The 21,606-nt window shown below is 48.6% G+C and overlaps 1 protein-coding gene across 17 annotated transcripts in view; it reads right to left on the reverse strand.

Moving 5' to 3' along the window:
* The window catches only part of LOC119947832 (transducin-like enhancer protein 4), a 137,415-nt gene that overhangs the window by 88,984 nt on the left and 26,825 nt on the right, over positions 1–21,606 (reverse strand). For 9 of the 17 annotated variants that reach the window (XM_038769462.1, XM_038769475.1, XM_038769473.1 and 6 more), the window contains one exon: positions 10,803–10,865. In XM_038769462.1, coding sequence (XP_038625390.1) covers positions 10,803–10,865 — 63 coding nt within the window. Of the gene's footprint in view, positions 1–3,700; positions 3,903–4,374; positions 4,586–10,802; positions 10,866–21,606 lie in introns of those variants that run through there. The other 8 variants (XM_038769468.1, XM_038769467.1, XM_038769460.1 and 5 more) reach the window with 2 other exon arrangements.

Genomic DNA, 21,606 nt, shown 5'->3' on the forward strand with positions numbered 1-21,606 from the left:
ATGTGCCAATTTGAGAACCAGGGCACCTGTGTATACTTCTCTTCAAATTTGGGGCGACTCATGAAAAGGTGCGTTGTAAGGAGCTCATCATCCATCATGAATGCCAACATCCGGTACACAGTTACCACTGTGAGTTTCTGACTCCCGCATAGCTGGTTCACAAGGCTTGCATAATGCCCAGGACCCTACCCTGGGCCAGGCGAGCTTTTTCTCGGGCAGTTGTCAAGTCAGGCCCAGCCAGGTGAGGGGAAACTTGCCCAATAACACAAGGCACTGCACGGGGAAACATGCAGAACCAAAGTCAAGCTAATGGACCGGGAGCTTAAGGTAATTCCCAGGTCTGAAGAGGACAGTTATGTGGCCGAAAATGTTTTCTACAGTCCAGAACATACGGACATGTGAGCCCCCTTTTCATCGGGGGTACAGATCTTTCTCAGGGAGGCCACTTTGATACATCCTCGGGTATTTTTTACATTCGTTGAACTCCCTCCGGCCTAAGATTAGTCTCTGTCCCCCACACGGATTTCTTTGGGATCAGGAAGAACCTGGAATAGAAAAAGCCTTTCTCAAGTACAAGTTCCACAGGGCATTTCTGCTAGCAAACTAGTCTCCCACATTGATTTCTTTATACCTGGTGGATGTGCCCAGGTGGCCAATATGGGACACGGATCTTAAAACCTATTTAATCAGACCTTGTGCAATGCCATTCCCGGTTTGGACTCAATGGCCCTTCCATCCTGGTGTTTTCATTTGTTCATTCAAATGTATTTATTGAGCGCTCACTATGTGCAGATCACTGTACTAAGCGCTTGGGAAGTACAAATCGGCAACATATAGAGATGGTCCCTACCCAACAATGGGCTCACCGACTAGCAAAAGTGACAACGGGATGCTTGGAGGGGCCACAGAGAGTGGCCTGCTCTGACATGTGATATTAATAATATTAACAATAATAATAATAATAATAACAATGTTCGTTAAGCACGCACTATGAGACAAACACTGTACTAAGCACTGGAGTAGATATGAAATAATCTGGCCCCAGACAGGGCTCACATTCTAAATAGGAGGGAGCACAGGTACTGAATCCCCATTTTACAGATGAGGGAACTGAGGCCCAGAGAAGTGAAGTGCCAAAGGTCATACAACAATAAGTGGCAGAGCCAGAATTAGAACCCAGTTCTCCTAACTCCCAAGAGGGATGCTAAAGAAGAGAGCCCACTGTCGGAGAGGCTCCCAGTCTTTCTTCAATCAGGTCATCATCAATCAATCGATTGATCCATAGAGGGTATTTGAGCACCTTCCTCTACAGGAAGGTGGAGATTGTCTGAGAACCAGGCTTTGGTCACATCAAACACTTTGGGAGTCTGGGGATTTTTTCGTTTTGTTTTGCTCTAGTCTGTAACCCCCGGGCCTTGACTACTGTGCACTTAGTCATCATGGATGAACAGTTCTTAGTGTGAGGGTAAAGTCAGGGAATTAGAGGGGGAATCCTCCTGTAGAAAGCCTACCTACCCAGAGCTCACAGCTTCATCAGCTCTGGGGCTAGTGGCTATGTTTTCTTGGTGAGTTTTCTTCTCAGAGATGAGATTGGCCATGATCAGACTGTACCAAGTACCTAGAAGATTGAGGTGGAAAAGATGGAGTACCCTAAGGTACCTCACAGGGGGTGGTGAGGAAAGAGGAAAGAGAGGCTATACTAAGTGCCAGGGTCGATACGAGTTTACCGGTCGGGCCCAATCCCTGTCTCACATGGGGCTCACAGTCTAAGGGGACAGGAGAACAGGTATTTCATCCCTGCTTTATGGATGAGGAAACCAAGGCAAACAAGTGAAGTGACTTGCCCAAGGTCACACAAAGGGTAAGGGGCAGGATTGAATGTTCATCCCCTACTTTTCAGGGCTTTCTTCCAGAGAGGGGGAGGGGATTCTTCCCCTGTGGTAGCCTTAAGAGTTTGCTTTTGGGAAAAAGTGGAAATTTCTCCAAGGAGCAAAGTAGGGTGGGGTGGAAATGGGGGGAGAAAGAGAGGGTGGGCTTACCCTGGCCTCAAGATATTGAGAAGGGAAAAAGGAAGGAAAGAAAGCAAAGCTAAAGATTTGTGAAAATGCTGAGAAGAACGAGACTTTCTAATTAAGATCCAGGCCTCTGAACTGCTAGGTAGACCTCTCCAGAAAGCTCAATGCCGGCAATTAGATCTCTGAGCAGCCTTGAAGAGAGGGAATGGGTGGGCCATAGCTCTTGAAATTTCAGAGGCCGCTATTACTTCATCTATTCCACTTCTGAAATTCATGATTGATACCAAAATCATTTCTCACGTGTATTGACATTTTAAAAGGAGATTACTATACACGGAGTGTGTGTATATGTGCAGTGTGTCTCTAAACACACACACACACACACACACACACACACACACACACACACACACACACGCAGAGTTTCGGCAACTAGAGAATCTACTTCTCTAGAGAAGTAAGGTTGAAATGAACTTGTCTAATGCCTGTCATTTGTCCTGGAACTATACAGCAATTATTTGTTTTTTGTTTTTACAAAATATGGAACTCGTGACCCCAAAAACTATAGACACTAAACAACAATAAAAAACAAAACAAAACAAAAAAGAGTGTGAGGGGAGAAAAAGAAGGTAAACGGAAGAAACAAGCTTTGTACTTACTTTAAGAAAAGTGGATTTCAGATGCCAAACCCCTTCCCTGACTACAATCATCTTCAGGCAAGCTGCACTTCACTTGGCTAAAGGCATAATTCCTCTTTTCCTCATTTCTAAGTAAAAAACATTTTGAAAATCACCTCCGCTACCTTGGCAGTGAGAACATGGCACAAGAGAGCTGTTATCCAAAACCAGGTCAAGGACCTTCAAGCCTGGCTCTGCCAGAATCCAGCTGCCAGATTTTTCCACATGTCTCCAAAAGACAGGAAGTCGAATTTCACCTTAAGAATCTGCCCCATTTCCTCTATTCACCTCACTGTCTGTTGGGCCTCGGGATGGAGGGTGGGGCACTCTGATGCCCAGAAAACCCACACAAAAGTGAACATAAGATTGGGGAGAAAAAAAAAAAAAAGTCCAGGCCAACCATCACTGGAGAGATGTGTAAGCGTGAGTTTGACCAGTCAAGAGGAAAGCTTCCCAAACAAATTAGTCAGGATTGTCATGGCCCCAGATTACTCATTGAGCAATGACTAGAACTAAGAGACTTCTGGCCCAGATATTCAAAGAAAACTATCCCTACAGGGATGCCGCTGCTCCTTACTTGGAAGCAACGGAAAGGGATCCCTGGATCCTCCCTGTGGGCAGGTGTTGGGGAGAGAGGCTGCCTTTATGTCACCTCTCCTAGGACCGTCACTTCTCTTCTAACTGTAGCTCCCAAGACAACCCAGCTCGAGGTCAAGGCAGGCAACCACACCTTCCTCCTGGGATCTAGCCGCCACAGTACGGGACGGGCTCCCAGGCGAGGTGGGCCGTTGGTCTGACCAAAGAATGACATTGCACATGTTCTTATCTCCTAAGCCCACTGGCGGTTCCCTGTCCCTCTATCACCACCAGCTTCCTCCTCCTCCTCCTCCCGTTCCCCCGCCCCAACACACTTTGGTCGAACCTGTACAACAAACACATCGCTGTGAAAGAGCAAGAGCTACAAAACAACAAACAGGCGTGTGGATGCAGAAAACACAGGTTACTTACCTGCGGCCTCTGTCCGCCGAAGGCGTTGGTCTCGTTGCCACGTCGACTGGGGAGGGATCCTTCGGAAACTGCTGTGAAAAGCTTCGGGGGCTGCCCTGCCAGGGAGGAGACCGGAGACCACCCCCCCAGGGTACCTGCACAGGGTAGCCCCTCCCTTTCCAGATTTCCTTTCTCCGCCCGGAGCGGGAGGTAGTGAAGTTTACTGGAAAAATACAATTGAGAGGTTACTCAGATATACAGTCCACGCACTGTGTACCTACAGGGAGAGGGTTGGGGTCAGGGCCCTATGAGCTGACGGGGCCAAACGCCTTCCGAGAATCAAAGTTACCTGGGAGTAACCTTTGTTTCTCCCAGATCTGGGTAATGGTCTCGTCGGCTCATCTAACAGGAAGACTGGGGAGCCTCTGGCTAGGCCCCAGATGGGGAGGGGTGAGGGGGGATTGGGAGGGGGAAGAATGGGCCACAGAGAGTTTCTGGAGGGCCAGACAGCCCAAGTGAGATTCTGGGCCAGATATTAGGCTTGGGTAAAGGTTTGCAGTGTAGACATGTCACTTATGGGTGACTGCGGGGTCTTGTCTCGGGAAGGAGGGAGCGGGAGAGGAGGTGAGCTCCCTGTCACCCAGCCGGTTGGTGGGAAGCCTACTCAGACAGAGTCTGTTTGGGGATGGGCTGACCCATGGAGTGGCGTCCAAAAGGAACAAAGGGCAGCTTCTGTTGCCAGAGGTCCTTCGGCCCTCTCGGCTTGTAGCTTGGGCCCCACCGGTAGAGCTTCTCGGCTGTCGCGACGAGCTCGAGGGAAGGCGGCTGGAAGTTGTTGAGGTTCAGGTAGAGTTGAGCTGTCACCTTCAGGAGGCATCCAATGTCCCGGTCTTCACAGATTTCAGCCTGAGGAAGGTAGGAAACCAGACCCGGCGGCTTGCCCATACATCCAGACGAGGTCACAGCTATGAGGGCTGATAAGCGACCTATCTTAGTTGAGCGGTTCCCGAGGCTCCTGGGTCAGTTGCATGAGGATGACATCTGGGTCCCATGGGGCAGGCGGCAGCCTGGTCATCCTTAGGTAAACGGAGGGTGGGAACCGGGGGGGCACCGAACTGGATATCCAAGATGAAGAATAACAGTGAGGTACCTTCCAGGTCTGGTGAAAGGCAGAGGGCACTGAGAGGGGCAACTTGATCAATCTCCTGCTGAACACGGACCGTTATATGGGGAGGTTGTTCTCAGCACCCAGCCCAGGAGGTTGAGGGGGCAGGGCACACACTGGACAGGAAATAAGTGCCACTTGGGCACTTTCCCTTGGAGATTGTTTTCTCGGGACTGAGCACCACTCCCCCTTGGCTTCCGGGAGTCAGGTTGAGAAGGCGTGTCTCCGGGCTCAGCTTGTGGCACGTTGCCCCGGTCCTTCAGGAGGGGGCCCGGCCCTCGGGTGAGCCTGATGGATCCGTCTCCTGCCACTTCCACGATGGAGGAAACCCAGTTGGGTCATCAGCTGGGGGAAAGTCTAGGAGACGAGGGGAGCTGGGGGAATTGTCGAGAGGAGGCCTTTGTCCCAGGGGATGCTGAGGACATCTGTGGTCTCGACAGATGTGAGCAGAATAATAATAATAATGGCATTTATTAAGCACTTACTATGTGCAAAGCACTGTTCTAAGCGCTGGGGAGGTTACAAGGTGATCAGGTTGTCCCACCTGGGGCTGACAGTCTTAATCCCCATTTTACAGATGAGGTCACTGAGGCACAGAGAAGTTAAGTGACTTGCCCAAAGTCACACAGCTGACAAGTGGCGGAGCCGAGGTTTGAACCCATGACCTCTGACTCCAAAGCTCATGCTCGTTCCACTGAGCCACCCTGAAGAGTTGGGTCCCTCGATTCTCTACTGTGGCCCGTCTGTCAGTCAGCTGTGAGAAAGCGACTGGACTGCAAATGGGTTTTGGGCTCCTGCTAGGTAAGGGGCTGGTAGCCCAGTTCTGTTTCGGAGAGACCTCTGCCAAACTCACACAGTATCTTTGAACAGGCTCCCCCTTTTCCTAGAGAAATAATGTATCAGTTCCTGAGATCCCATTTGGACCATGAAGGGTTGACCTAAGTGGAGGGCTTTCATCTCTAGGGTGGGTTTGCTTTTCAGTTTGTTTGTTGCTTTTGGGGGGCGGGGGGCAGGGGGGAATTTGGTAAGCACTTACTATGTGTCAAACACTGTTCTAAGCACTGGGGTAGATACAAGTTTATCAGGTTGGACACAGCCCCTGTTCCTCATGGGGCTCAAAGTCTAATTAGGAGGGAGTAGGATTTAACCCCCATTTTACAGATGAAGAAACTGTGGCACAGAGAAGTGAAGTGACTTGCCCAAGGTCACAAAGCAAGCAATTAGCAGAGCCAGGATTAATGGGGAGATTTGGCTTCCCTTGAGTGTGAGCCCCCCACTCTGCCTGTGGTGCCTCTGTGGGGAGCACTGCTTGGTATGGAGGTCTCCCAAAGTCTGGCCCAGCTAGCTGTGAAAGTGTTTCCAGGGGTGGGGGAGAGGCAGCGGGGAGGAAGTGAAGTTTCTCCAGACGTACTGTTCTCATCAGCCCTGGAGGAACCAGGCAAGCCAGGTAAAGGAACTCCTGTTTCTCTTCTTCCTGAACCATTCCTAAGGGGCTGAAGTTAACCTGAATGGCAGAGCCTTACCCCAGAAGTGTGACATTTCTCTCAAAATCTGAGGTGTTTGCTTTGGGTCAGATGTGATGGAAAGATAGGCCCTGGCCATCTCTCTGGCCCAATCTAGGCCTCAGGCTACCGGACATCAGTGGGGAAGGGGAGAATGAGGACCCTCACTTCCTTCATAGAGGTCCCGCTGTCCCACTTCAAGAGGAGCGGAGGGACCTCTCTGGTCTCACAAAGTAGATTTAAGACTCTCTTTCCAGATCAGATTGCCCATAAGAATGGTGTCCAGGCTCTAGCCAGGCAGGTCTCCCTTGCCAATCATTGGAACCATGATTTCTGATTTTGTCATTTTCAGGAGGTCAACTAGGTGCATTTGGAGGGACTCGGCCAGAAAGTTGGCCAGTCCACCACGGAGATACCTTAGTCCCGGAAGCCAAAGGATCCCACTGTCCAATCCATCGTCAGTAATCAACTTCATGACTGGGAGTGTGTCTGTGGGCAAACTTCTCTGGGCTTTGAGCCCCAAGCCTCTTTGGTATTGGGCAGAGCAAGTGGCCACTTGGCATACAGCTGCATTTAGGGGGCTTAAGCACTGGGTTTTTGCTTGCTCAGCAGGCCATCTTGGACCAAACTGCTGTTGGAGAGAGTTTCCCTCTCACGTACAATTCTCCCCCAACATCTTGTGGTGGGATGGAGCCATGGGCTTGGACATTCTGGGTGGGGAGGAGCGGTCCCACTCCAATTCTGTGGTCTTGGGCATGAAGGCAGTCTTTGGAAGGCTCTGTCTTCCTCCATCTTCTCCAGGATCTCCATAAAACGGATTTCTCAGGATGCTGTCTGCTCCTGCTCCATATGATGGCCTGCTTGCCAGGAAGGGGGAGTGAGGGGAGAGGGAGTGGGATGGATCCCTGGTTGGTGGGAGGGGGGGGGGCTGGAAGGGGGGGGGGTTCTCCATCCCGTGGCTCTTGCTGCAAAAGGACCCGCTTCGGTAGGGGTACGGAAGGGCAGGGGCTGGTGGAGGCAGAGCAGGAGGAGCCTGAACCAAGAAAATCAAGCCTCTTTCCTGACCAGGCTGAGATGGTTGCAGTGAACGGGCATGAGGGAACTGGGAGAGGGGCAGTAGGTGCTGTGGTCGGTGCAGGGCGCTTACCTTGTCCGGGGGTTCCACGGGTGGCAAGGGTACAGCGGGCGCCAGGAGAGCAGTTTGCACTGCTCCGTCTGGTCCTCGGAAAGCCTCGCTCCGCATGATTGATAGGCGCTTTCGGGCCGCAGTATTAGGAGCGGAGGCCAACGCACCTACAAGCAGGAGGAGGAAAGCCGCCAGAGCAGTGAAAACCCAGTTTACGGCACGCGGGCAGGCTGCTAATTGGCAGGAAGAAGAGGGCCCCACCATAGGGGCCGCTCACCCCAGGCTCTGTCCTCCAGTCCCTCACAGAGGGGAGCTATCCCTGAGAGCTCCCCACCCCAGTCCTGCTTCGGATGAGGGTGACTGTTACTCAAACCCATATCTCTGGCAGGAAATTTAAAAAGAAAAAAATAACCCGCCACCAACAAAAACACCACCGGCTCCATCCGTGGGCAGAAAAAGCAGTCCGTTTCCTCAAAGAGGAGGAATGGGAGGATTAAGATGGATCCTGGCTCCCTGGTGGCTGGCCAACATGGCGGCCGCCATTCTGACAGAGATGGTAGATCCAGATGGAATCCAAGGGAAAAGAACCTTTTTTCTGCCACCCGATCAGGGCATGGGGCAGCAGGAGAAGGTAGGAAACTCCCACCCCAGTGAAATGGGGGGGGTGGGGAGAGGGAGGTGTGGACCCAGCTCTGGCTGAGTAGTGAAAAGATGAGGAGAGACTGGAGACTGGAGGGGCGGTGGCCTGGGGAAGGAGGCTCCCTGAGGGGAGTCTGGGGCCCTTCCCGCACCCCAGGGGTGGCTGGCAGCAACAGAGGCAAGGGAAGGGGGGAAAGTGGGGGTGGGGCTCAAATCCCCACCCCCTCCAACATCCCCACAGGCTGGCTGAGAGTGAACAAAATCAGTACGCAGCCGGTATTGCCCCAGTAGGGAGAAAGGGGTAGCCCCGCACTGGGGACCCCTTTCCACACCAGCTGCACGTGAGTGAGCCCATGCCCCAGAGAGGGTGGGTAGCTTCTGAAAGGAGGGGTCAAGGAGGGACCCGACCCTAGCAGACCAGAGGGGAGACTGAGGGGGAAGGTCTCCAGGAAGCTGTCTGGTGAGACCAGTGGATTACCGGATGGGAAGCTCCTCCTCTTCCCACCGCCCTGAAAACCCACGGGCAGAAGGAAGCGGGGAAGCGAGGCCTAGTAGGCTGGCCACCGGTGGTGGGGGTATTCAGTCTGCTAAGGGGAAGAGGAGAGGGCGGGAAGGAGGAGGTGGAGTTCGTATCCCCTACCCCATCCTGGGTCGTAGGTACGGACTTACCTTGAAGTAGGAGCTTCTTGCGAAGTTCACTTGAGGGGCTTCAGAGTGCAGTGTGACTCCTCTAACGGAGAAAGGAAATCTGGAAAGGGAGGGGCTCCCTTGAGCAGGCACCCTGGTCAGGGCAGGGCTTGGACCCAGACCCAACAAGGGGTGGGCGGAGGCGACGGGGAATGGAGGTGGGAGTGCGGGGGGTGGGGGGGATGGGAGGGAACGAACGGGGGGGGGAGAAATAGGTGTCTCCGGTCTCCTCCCTGGCAGAGCAGCCCTCGAAGGCTTTCCACAGCAGTGCCGATCCTTTCGGCCATCTCAGAAGAAACCTATTTAATCGGCGAGCTGATGAGACCTAGACCCACCTTAAAGAGAACAAGCAGGGAAGGAGCAGAGGCCAAACACGTCCCTCGACCAAAGTGCCAAGCCGACGACTTCTTCCGACATGAGGGAGGAGCGACTGCGTGCACCCCCGAGAGCCCAGACGGATCCGCCGCAACGCGCTTTATCTACCCCCAGAGGCGACGATTCAACTTTCCGCCGCAGTCCCAGTTCTGCTCATTGATCCTCTTTCCTCCTTCCCCTCTCCCCAGACCCTTCCAACCTCGTCCACCCTCAAATCAACTTCCATACCCAAGCCAACCCAGGTGAGCTGCAGGACCGCTGCGGCCGCCACTACGTCGACCTGGACCAGGCGAGCACCGTGCAAGCTTCCTAACGGGTTCGGAAACAGCATCTACTGAGCCAACAGGTGGTCCGGGACAATATTGGCCATTTAATGGGGGGGTCGGGGGAGCCGCACTGTCCCCCCGCTCCGGTTGCAACCCAAGATGGCCCTCAAATCTGAGACTCGATGGAGGTCCACATTCTGTGTACTAGAACACGCTCCCCGCTAAGATATTTCACTTGTCGCTCCCTAAGCCCATTTACATTAGCCGGGCTTCTTACTGCCACATTCGGTAATTTGAACTACACACCTAGGTACCGACAGACAACGCCAAGCATGTTGAGAACACACACATACACAAACACAGGCACTCCCACGTGCCGGCTGGCGGCGAACATTGAGCACAAGAGAGCCGACAGGTGAACGGCTCTCTTGAAAAGCAATGACACTCTACCGAACAATTCAGAGGGTGGGAGAGAGTGTCTTCGTGGCTCCTCAGCTTTGCAGCTGGGCTGTGGATCAAGACTACCGGGAGCTGTTTTCCTTTTCCCGGCATTGATTTTACCCAGATGGGGAAACTAGATGATAGAGAAGGAGGATGCCACCAGCAGCCTCAAACCCACAGCTCAAAAAACAACCAGGCGAGAGAGCCACTGCCTCCGGGAAAGAGCCTTTTGCAAACCATTTTTCCGTCTGACACCACGCTAGTCCGGGCAGCTAGGCTTCTCCGCTGGTGTGCACTCGAACCCCCGCCGCCACGGCCTGATTTTGAGACAATTGGTACCGGAAAAATGAGCCCACTCTGAATCCGGCTTCTGCGTATGAGCCCACTCTGAATCCGGCTTCTGCGTATTTTCCCCCAAACATGGAGACAATGGAAAAAGACTAATTCAAGGGACAGTAAGTTATTTTGAAAAACAGTCAGCCCAAAGTGGCATTCATTTGTTTGCTATTTGGAAGCAGCTCCACTTGATATGCCTCCTGCCAACTTTGAATGCCCTCTGTCCAAAGTCCAGAACAAATGCTGCCACAGGGGAGCCCTGGTAATTTTCAATTCACCCTATCAGTTTCCAGTATGACAGCCAGTCAGATTTCCGAGCCACACTGCATTGTACATTAGAACACCTGAATTTCGCTTCACCCATCAGAACATCTGACGACACAGACGCGTTTCGCTTAGATTCCCTGGAGGGTCAGTGAATAAGGCATTGAAGTTTGAATGAGAGCAGAACCGCCGAAACATAAAATCCGAAAACTCAGAGATTCTTTCTGCCTAGGACCAAAGAGGTCAGCTCAAAGCCCCCATCCTGACCATCCCTGAAGTGGCCAAATTCTGAACTCAATGCCTGCCAGCAGAACCCACTTACCTCTTGGGACAGGAAAGGAATGACTTGGGCACAGATAGCGTTCAGCCTCTTGACAATTTCCGCCTGCAGACAAGAAGGGGGAAGAAAAGAGAATGCTTCATTTCAGGCTTCCCAAACACCCGTGCTCACCCAGAATTTGGATGAAAAGAATCCGAGCAGAGTTGAGAAGACCAATTAATAACTGGCTCTGATCTCCAAAGTGAACCCTCTAACCACCATTATGGAATGCAAATGGCCTTTTCATTTGCATTACTGGAAGCCCAGGCTACTAAAAGCCTGGCTGCTTCTAATTTGGAATAGGATAGGACTCTCTTGAACTCATGGAGAGTGAAGACCCCATCTCTCACTCCTATTTCCCTTTTACTGAATTATGACAATTATGTCGGAGCTTTCAGGCGGCTCAGAGCACCGCCAGGTTTGAAGCGCCACCGAGGTCATTCCCCTGCCTTAGGAGAGGGCGGCACCATCTGACCCAACTTGGGTCGGTGTGTTTCTTGTCTCTCGTGACCGGGTTTCAGAAGCACGGTTCATTGCTTCGCTCACATTTAATGAGCACCTCCTGTGGGCAGAGCACTGAACTAGGCATGTGGAGGAGTACGAGAGAAATCCAAGACACGATCCCAGCCCTCAAGGAGCTTGCAGTCTACTGTCTACCCCATTTTGAGTTCACTAAAGATGAGCCTGGCACATTGTTACTCAAAAGCCACAGAAGCGATCCCTAGTCTCTACTTTACGCCACCCATCCAGCACGTCAAATCACGGCCCCTGTGTCAATATGGGTTGTCATAGCTATTCTGACCAAAGGGTTGGGAGACATGGGGGGTTGGGGGGAGAGGAAAGAGGAGGGAGAGAAGTAACAATTACAGCTCCTGAGACTTTCTTAAAATAAATTCTACCCAGGGGTCGGTTCCTCATTATATGCTCTTTTTTTTTTTAACCTGCTAAGTCATTACCAGAATGACAGGGGCACTCAGACTTGGGCAATTCCAGCAGCAAACCTTTCGACCTTGTAGCTATGCAATCTTTTAAATGCCAGCACCTTAAAAACTTGGGCTGCCTACGGGGAACACAAAAATGCTGGGAATCTATCAGGAACCTAAGGTCCAGGCCAAATGAATTTCCCCATCAGAATGCAGAAAAGCCCTCCTACAGCACAAGAAGTGTCTCTGTGCAAGTAGTCATTTGCTCTGCCATGATTTAATTGACCACAGGGCCCCATGGAACACTTAGGATCCGCTAGAATTCTCTAAACAGTCTCCAAGAAGCTACAATGGGATCACCAAATCACTTCTCACCTAGAGAAGAAGCCCATGGGGATTCTGAGTGGAATTCCAATGAGGGGTAGAGAAAATGATGGGGAGGAGCAGAGGGAGGAGGACTGATCCAAGCTGGCTAAAATGGGTCTCAAAGGTGTAAGGGGAGAATAAAAAGATAAAATCAGACACTTTGGGGCTGGCCCAACTGAACCATCTGTCAGGCCTATTTTCCCCGTTATGTTGTTTACGCCAGTGAAAAAATCCCTTGCTAGGAGAGCTTTAAATGTGGAGGCCTTGTCTTAGACATCCCCAGCCCCGCCAACCAAAGAGCCGATTAGGGGCGAATGTGAAGTGGTGTCTATGTTGGGGGGAAGGAAGGGAAGGGTGAAGAAACTTTCCACTTTTAAAAATGCCATCCTTTGTCTAAACAAATTCTTTTAAGTTGCCAAAAAAGTAGATTTTCAGAGTCAGAGTAATTAGCAGTGTGTGTGTGTGTGTGTGTGTGTGTGTGTGTGTGTGTTGTGTGTGTGTGTGAGACGGGGGTGGGGGTGATTTCATAAAATTAAGCAGGTAATTCCTCACTTTGAAAGCTAAAGTTGCCTGGGAAACACTGCTGCTTTCACGGTCATCTAATTTTACTTCTTTTGTCCCACAGGACCAAGCTTTAGAGAGAGGCATCGTTTATTTACAGGCCTTTCCGCTGGGCTTCAGTTATCGGCCAATAATCCTGTGGACACACACTTCTAATGGCCTAGGTTTGGAAACGGAGTCTAATCTAATGGCGCAGGGCCCAAGCTCCTTTTCCAGCATAGCCATTAAAGGATGTAGGTTATTGCTGTTGTCACCATTGATATTTGTCATTGTAATGTAATTAGGGTCCGAAAATGATGCATTACAGCCCTTGGCACAGCTTCTATTAAAATCTTTTCTTCTGCTCACTGAACTGCGACCTGCTTTCTGATGAATAACAGACAGACAGCTTTAGGGTGAGGAGCAGATTCATCAAAGAAGTATTTTTCATCTTTGAAAAGAGGGGGGCATGGGGAGGGGGGAGGGACAGAGAGAGAGAGAGAGAGAGAGAGAAAGGCACGCAGACACAGACACAACCAAAGAGGAGAAGCACAAAAAAGAAAAGTGACACTACACATTTGAATTTCATTTGACCACTTGAAATTCTGATTGCATCTGATGAATCTTGCTTAGACAATATATTCCCAGTCTGCAAATCACATGGTTAATCAGGGCTCAGCCTATGCCCGCACTGAAACTTCCAATCGAATTTATAGGTGATGTGGGTTATGCATCCCTAAACAACTCCATTCGTGGCTATCCTATTTAAAGAGCCACAGTCTCTGAAATGCTTGTTGTTAGGGTTATGGGATGTTCTACTATGGAAGTGCCTGATAAACAGCTGCAAAATTATGGCCCGGGAATGTAGCATGATGGTCCAAAGTAGCTCTAATGGTCCAACAGAAAGGAGACAGTTTTGGATGCTCTACTTTGTCAAATATGATAATTCACTCTGACACTTCTATTTTATTTGGTGGTGGTGGTATTTCCCTTCCCTACCCGCCCCAGCACTTGACTGCAGAAAGAAAACTAGAAACAGCGACCGCTACCATCACCTCTTTTCCCCATCTCCCTTTCCCTTCTGCATCATCTACGCACTTGGATCGGTACCCTTTGGTACCGATCCTCAAAAATCCTCAAAAATCTCCAGTGGCTACCAATCAATCTGCGCATCAGGCAGAAACTCTTCACCCTCGGCTTCAAGGCTCTCCATCACCTCGGCCCCTCCTACCTCACCTCCCTTCTCTCCTTCTACAGCCCAGCCCGCACCCTCCACTCCTCTGCCACTAATCTCCTCACCATGCCTCGTTCTCGCCTGTCCCGCTGTCGACCCCCGGCCCACGTCATCCCCCTGGCCTAGAATGCCCTCCCTCCCAACATCCACCAAGCTAGCTCTCTTCCTCCCTTCAAGGCCCTACTGAGAGCTCACCTCCTCCAGGAGGCCTTCCAGACTGAGCCCCCTCCTTCCTCTCCCCCTCGTCCCCCTCTCCATCCCCCCGTCTTACCTCCTTTCCTTCCCCACAGCACCTGTATATATGTATATGTTTGTTCATATTTATTACTCTATTTATTTATTTATTTTACTTGTACATATCTATTCTATTTATTTTATTTTGTTAATATGTTTGGTTTTGTTCTCTGTCTCCCCCTTCTAGACTGTGAGCCCACTGTTGGGTAGGGACCATCTCTATATGTTGCCAACTTGTACTTCCCAAGCGCTTAGTACAGTGCTCTGCACACAGTAAGTGCTCAATAAATATGATTGATTGATTGATTAATTCAGTATTCAGTCCACCCTAAGCCCTACGGCACTTATGTACACCGCCATAATTTATTTATATCAATGTCCATCTCCCCCCTAGATTGTAAGCTCACTGTGGGCAGAGAACGTGTCTACCTACTCTGCTGTACTAGACTCTACCAAGTGTGTGCTCAATAAATACCACAATGATTGATTGATTAATGGATTACCATCCTTCTACCCAAATCAACTCCATACTCCTTCATCCCCTAAAACTGAAGGCCCAGCGGAAACATTTCACCTCAGGGGGAGATAAGGACTGTATGACTATGTGCGGATCTCAAATGCCATTCACTGAACGGTCAGTCAGTCGATCATATTTATTGAGCGCCTATTGTGTGGGGGGCACTGTACTAAGCGCTTGGGAGAGTACAACAATAAACAGACACGTTCTCTGGCCACAATGAGCTCACAGTCCAGAGGACCGGAACACTGAACGGGGCATGGACAACATCACTGCTCTGAACTGGTGCAGGAGGAGAGACCAGTTAGAAATGAATTCACAATGGAAAGGGCAGGGAAGAATTAGAATTGACTTTCTTGCCCTCCTCTACCTCGAAATTCTTCAAAAATGTACCCATTGCTCTGATATCCTTAGGGAAAGGAGGTCTGGAATACAGTAAAAAATGCCACCATTAGGTCCACATGTCAAAATGTCATACCCATGAAAGGAGAAGACTGCGTCAAATCAATCGTTCTCATCGCTAAAAGGAATCACAGTAGCCGCTTAAAGAATCCAAAGGCCTGCTCAATATTATTTAATACATTTCCTCTCTCCTACTCCAAACAACTTCTAATACGCAATAAAATTGTAACTCTTTTTTCCTTGCCTCAAGTTCTCCTTTGTATTTTACGGAAAAATACAAAGTTGGGGGTTTTAATACTCTAATAAACTTAAGAAAAAATATTTCCACTGTGTTTCCTAAAGTATCATGGTCATTAGGATTAGAAACAACTGTTGGTAAAGAATTGCTACTGGAGGCTGTACGTCTGTCAGGAGAAGGGAAACAACCCTGCTACATATGTATCGTTGAAATAAAACAGAATAATAAACCATTATTGGGAAACCCATTTCACCAGCCACGGGAAAAAAAAATATGCAATTACAGTTTCAGAAAAATGATCTGGAACAACACTTATTTCAGGTTTAATTTGTTTTATATAGTACAGCCCTTGCCAAAGAAGATCAATCTAGTTTATTAAGTGTTTACCAAGAACACAAACACAGCCATAATATCTAAACAAGGATTTCCAAAATTAGTGAGGGGGAGGGAAAAGCAAAACAAAACATTACAACGTGAGACATCATAATCCTAAAAAAGGTCAGTATAAAAACTGACATCATTTCAAAGCGAATTAACTCCCTCCTCTCCTTCTCTTCCCTCCGCTCCTCAGCCCCCCAGGGAGTTGGGTATGTTTTAATACCCAACGAGAAGCAGCATGGCTCAGTGGAAAGAGCACGGGCTTTGGAGTCAGAGGTCATGAGTTCAAACCCCAGCTCCACCAACTGTCAGCTGTGTGACTTTGGGCAAGTCACTTAACTTCTCTGGGCCTCGGTTCCCTCATCTATAAAATGGGGATTAAGACTGTGAGCCCCCCACGGGACAACCTGATCACCTTTAACCTCCCCAGTGCTTAGAACAGTGCTTTGCACATAGTAAGTGCTTAATAAATGGCATCATTATTATTATTATTTTAATCACAAAAGGAGTTGTCTGGAACTCCTGTTTTCCTGAATCACAAGAGTGGAAAACATTGTTTTCTTGCTCACCTTTAAGCAGTTGTAAACCTAATGAGAAATTCTTCTGGCTTAGAATCAAATGGAAAAGATTGGGGGTAGGTTTTAAGTGGAAATGTCTTTGACAAAATAATTTATTCCCCAAGCTAAGTATTTGGTTTGGGAGTTTTAGCTTCATTTTCTCCATCTTCAACTTTACTAAAGAGAAAGCAAAGTGCTCATGAATCAAATAACCTAAGAGAGAACATTAAATTATTTCAGAGTAAAGCAGGAATGGGGGTTGGGTCATCTCAAGGTCCTTTAAGAAGGAAAAGGGGGATATTTCTATTTTCATTAATTAGTTTCGATGTCTCTTTTCCACAAAATATTACATTTAGCTTAACAAACAATATGTTAAAGTAGGAATATTTTCCAAATCAATATTCTTGTGAAACCAACACTTTTTAGGTGGACTGAATCGACTGCTATGGCTTTTTATTTAATTTTTTTTAACCCGCTTACATGATGCAGAAGTCAAAATAATAAAGATTATGCTGCTCATGCAATCATAAGAATAAGACAATAAAAAGGTACAATGAGTCGAGATAAATGCATAAAAAAGTTTGTGTGGTACCTTTGGGGTACTCAAGTATTCTTGTGAAGCTGACAATATTTGGGACATGAAATTATCTGATTTATTTGGGCTTTGTGAGGGAGGGGGGAGAGAGGGAGGGACTGGAGACCCAAATGCCCCCCCTTGGACCTCCCAGCCTTCTCTCCCCCATCTCCTTCCCCTCCCATTGCCACTCTGGACAGGAGTTGGGGGCACTGGTGGTCACAAGGGGCTCCACAAAGTCACCAGCCCTTCACTTTCATTTATTTGGAATGTTGGGAAAAACTTAACCCTCTGAGGCACTGGGCAGATAGTTGGCTATAGAAGACTTGATCACAGTCTGGGCTAATCTGCTTGGCCAGGCAATGTGGCCTTGTGGATAAAGCATGGAAGGAATGGAGGGAAGCAGAAGACCAAGTGGATAGAGAACGGGCCTCGGAGTCAGGGGACCCAGATTCTAATCCTGGCTCTGCCACCCATCTGCTGTGTGACCTTGGGCAAGTCGCTTCACTTCTCTTTGCCTCAGTTCCCTTATCTGTAAAAATAGGGATTCAATACCCGTTCTCCCTGCCCCTTAGACCACGAGCCCCATATGGGACAGGAACTGAGTCCAACCTGATTATCTTGTATCCATCCCAACGCTTAGCACAGCGCTTGGCACACAGTAAGCACTTAAATACCACTACTACTATCATGGCTATTAGTATTAGTAGTATAATCATTATTCATTCAATCGTATTTATTAAGCGCTTACTGCGTGAACAGCACTGTACTAATATCACTATCTGAGAGTCAGAAGACCCAGACTCTAGTCCCAGCTCTGCCACTGGTCTACTGCGTGACCTTGGGCAAATCACTTAATCTCTCTGAACCTCCTTTTACTCATCTGTTAAATAGGCAGAAAATACCCACTCTCCCTACCTCTTGGACTGTGAGCCCAGTGTGGAACAGGAACTGTAAAATGGGGATTAAGACTGTGAGCCCCATGTGGGACAAGGACTGTGCCCAACCTGATTAGCTTGTATCTACCCCAGTGCTTAGTACAGTGCCTAGCACATAGTAAGCACTTAACAAATGCCATGAAATTAAAAAAAGGAACTAGGCCCATTCTGATTATCTTGTCTCTAGCCCAGAAATTAGCAAAGTGTTTGGCATCTAGCGAGAATTTAAGAAATACTGTAATAATTAACCTCATCCGTCTGTGATGCCCTTCATTTAGCCACTACTCCGTTATGGTCATTCTCAGTCTCCCCTGACCCCACCGGCATTAGACCATTCCTTGAGAGCAAGAATCATGCCCGTGAATTTTCATGGTATTTGCCCCAGAACCAAGTTCAAGACTTGACATGGTGCATTCACCCCACCACCAAGTCCTATTCTGAAACTACTCTCTAAAGCATTATGTCAATAAGGCACCATATTATTTAGCTTAAAGAACATTTCATTTGAGTTTTGCGATTCTTGGGCACGCTGCTCTTTTCTCCCCCTTTCGGCTGCGTTTCCAATTCTCCAACCTCAGAGCCTAACGAGCCTCCTTTATCAGTCTCCATTGTGATCGCTCCCAGGTTTGAGTGCAATCACTGTACCCCTGATGGCGGCAGCCCCAGTCATGGCAATCTGCATCCCTCTTGGAATCTATATTTCTGGCATTTTCCCTGAACAGTAAATGTGCCATAAAGTTTTCAGTGCTCGGGAAATTGGAGACATTTAAGTACCCCATTCATTCATTCGAACAGTTTCTTTTCTACTTTTTTGTAGATGGGAAGGCTGGAAATGACGAAGGACGGGATTACATTTTACCCGATGAAGATGTATCGTCATGAAACTGCCCCAATTCATTTCTGGAAATGTTGCCCTGTTTTACTGAAACCATTTCCACTAGTCAAAACAACCACTGCAGTCACCTGTCTCTTCCCCATCTCTCATTGCTCTAACTTTTAAAGGGCTTTGACAGAAACTCTAACTCTGATATATGCCTATTATCCTAAATACAGCCTCAAAGCTGAGGTTATTGTGCTTAAACCCCTTCCAAACGTTGGGTGATTGAGAGTCCTTTATAATATCAAGTAACGTGCACCAGGGTCAAGCTATTTCAATGCTGAAATTGGGAAAAAAAAAAACCTGCAGCCAGTGTTTTGCAATGGTTCTCTGTTCCTCCCTGGGAGGGAGTGAACAGGGACAGGAAAGAAAGAAGGCAACTCTGGCTCTCATTGGGCTAGAGGTAACTGTATCTGGTAACTGCAGTTACAGTCCCTTCTCCTTTATGGCGTGTGTTCACTATATGTTTTGGATCAGGTGCCGCGGAAGGCTTAAAGAATGTTCTTCTAATGTGGATCTGGATGATGGACCACAATGTGGTGTCAGAAGACACGGGGCATTGGCATGCAGCAAGTTCACGGAGAACTTGATCCTCCCTCCACCCCAATATTGGAGAACTAATTCTATGTGTCTCCCGCTGAACTCATTCATTCATTCATTCAGTCATACTTATTGAGCGCTTACTGTGTGCAGAGCACTGTACTAAGCACTTGGGAAGTACAAGTTGGCAACATATAGAAACGGTCCCTACCTAACAGCAGGCTCACAGTCTAGAAGGGGGAGACAGACAACAAAAGATATTAACAAAATAAAATAAATAGAATAAATGTGTACAAGTAAAATAAATTGAGTAATAAATATGTACAAACATATATGCATATATGTATATGTATATATATACAGTTGCTATGGGAAGGGGAAGGAGGTAGGGCAAGGGGGATGGGGAGGGGGAGGAGGGGGACAGGAAGGAAGGGGCTCAGTCTGGGAAGGCCTCCTGGAGGAGGTGAGCTCTCAGTAGGGCTTTGAAAGGAGGAAGAGAGCTAGCTTGGTGGATGTGCAGAGGGAGGGCATTCCAGGTCAGGGGGAGGACGGGGGCTGGGGGTCGAGAGCGGGACAGGCGAGAACGAGGCACAGTGAGGAGGTTAGCGGCAGAGGAGCAGAGGGTGCGGGCTAGGCTGTAGAAGGAAAGAAGGGAGGTGAGGTAGGAGGTAGGATAAGAGAAGCAGCGTGGTGCAGTGGAAAGAGCTCGGGCTTTGGAGTCAGAGGTCATGGGTTCAAATCCCTGCTCCACCAATTGTCAGCTGTGTGACTTTGGGCAAGTCACTTCACTTCTCTGGGCCTCAGTTACTGCATCTGTAAAATGGCTGAAGATGGAAGTTAAGGAGGGGAGGAGGGATGGAGTGAAAGATTTCATAAGATGAGAGGGAATGGGGTCAGAAGCACAGGTGGCCGGAGTAGCACTTGAGAAGAGGGAGGAGATCTCATCTGAGGATACTGCTGGGAAGGATGGGAGAGTAGCAGAGAGGGTTGAGAGCCAGGGGGTTGGAGAAGTGGGGGGAGTGACTTTGGGGAGCTCAGACCTGAAGGATTTAACTTTATAAACTCACTACAAGCCTACCTGTTCCTTCTATGTTCCTTCTATGGAAACAGTTCAACTTCCTGTTACCTGCTGGCAGTGGACTTTGGCTTGTCCCTCCAGACTATCTTCACTTCTGTCTCTCACAAAAGGTCAGGGGAAGCCCCCCCTGCTACAAATACACACACCTACATACACACAGGATCAGAATTTTGACCAGGTTGATAGCCCCATGAGTTCTTTGATCTATCAGGAAACTCATCCTGATTCATTCCCAACACCACAAGTCATAGCACTTCCACAACCACGCATCCTCAGACCTTATGACCGGACCAGTGGAAAGGAATCAGAACAAAACAAAAAAAAACAACAATTCAAGAGCAATAAATCTTCACACAGAGAACAGAGAGGGGAAGATGGTCAGAAAATTACATTTCATCCCCTTTACAAGATGAGTCTAATCCAGGCTGCAGAAAGTTAGGCTCAATCACAGTGAAAACGGCATTCTTTTTAGATTCTTTTCCCCCTAACTGGAAAATATACGTGGTCTCCCGAAGCTGTTATCAGTCAGTTGTATTTACTGAGCACTTACTGTGGGCAGAGCACTGTACTAAGCGCTTGAGAGAGTAAATATAACCATGTAACAGACACATTCCCTGTCCACAATAAGCCTACAGTCTAGACAGGGATAATAACTGTGGTATTTGTTAAGTGCTTACTGTGTGCCAACCACTGTAATCATAATGATAATAATAATGATGGCATTTATTAAGCACTTACTATGTGAAAAGCCCTGTTCTAAGCACTGGGGAGGTTACAAGATGATCAGGTTGTCCCACGGGCAGCTCACAGTTTTAATCCCCATTTTACAGATGAGATAACTGAGGCACAGAGAAGTTAAGTGACTTGCCCAAAGTCACACAGCTGACAATTGGTGGAACCAGGATTTGAACCCATGACCTCTGACTCCAAAGCCCGTGCTCTTTCCACTGAGCTACGTTGCTTCTCTATACTGTACTCAGTATACTTAGTATACTTCTCTATACTTCTCTTCTGTACTAACCACTGGGGTAAATACAAGATAATCAGGTCCCACATGGGGCTCAAATTCTTAGTAGGATCAAGAACAGGTATTGAATTGCCATTTTGCAGAGGAGGGAACTGAGGCACAGAGAAGTGAAGGAACTTGCCCAAGGTCACACAGCAGACAAGTGGCGAAGCCAGGATTAGCACTCAGGTCCTCTGACTCCCTGGTCCATGCTCTTTCCTCTATGTCACGCTGCCCCTCCCTGTGACTCACCTAGGCCTAGACCCCATTTCCTAAATCAACCCCATTCTGAGAATGCCAAGGGGGAGGCTTACAAGACAGGGGAATGAACCAACAGAAAGACAAGCCTGGGTTCACACAGCCATTCTTTTAAATGTTTTTTTTTCAGAGAATTAGGATGCCGAA

Source organism: Tachyglossus aculeatus, chromosome X4, assembly GCF_015852505.1.
Source record: "Tachyglossus aculeatus isolate mTacAcu1 chromosome X4, mTacAcu1.pri, whole genome shotgun sequence".
Classification (NCBI taxonomy): Eukaryota; Metazoa; Chordata; class Mammalia; order Monotremata; family Tachyglossidae; genus Tachyglossus; species Tachyglossus aculeatus.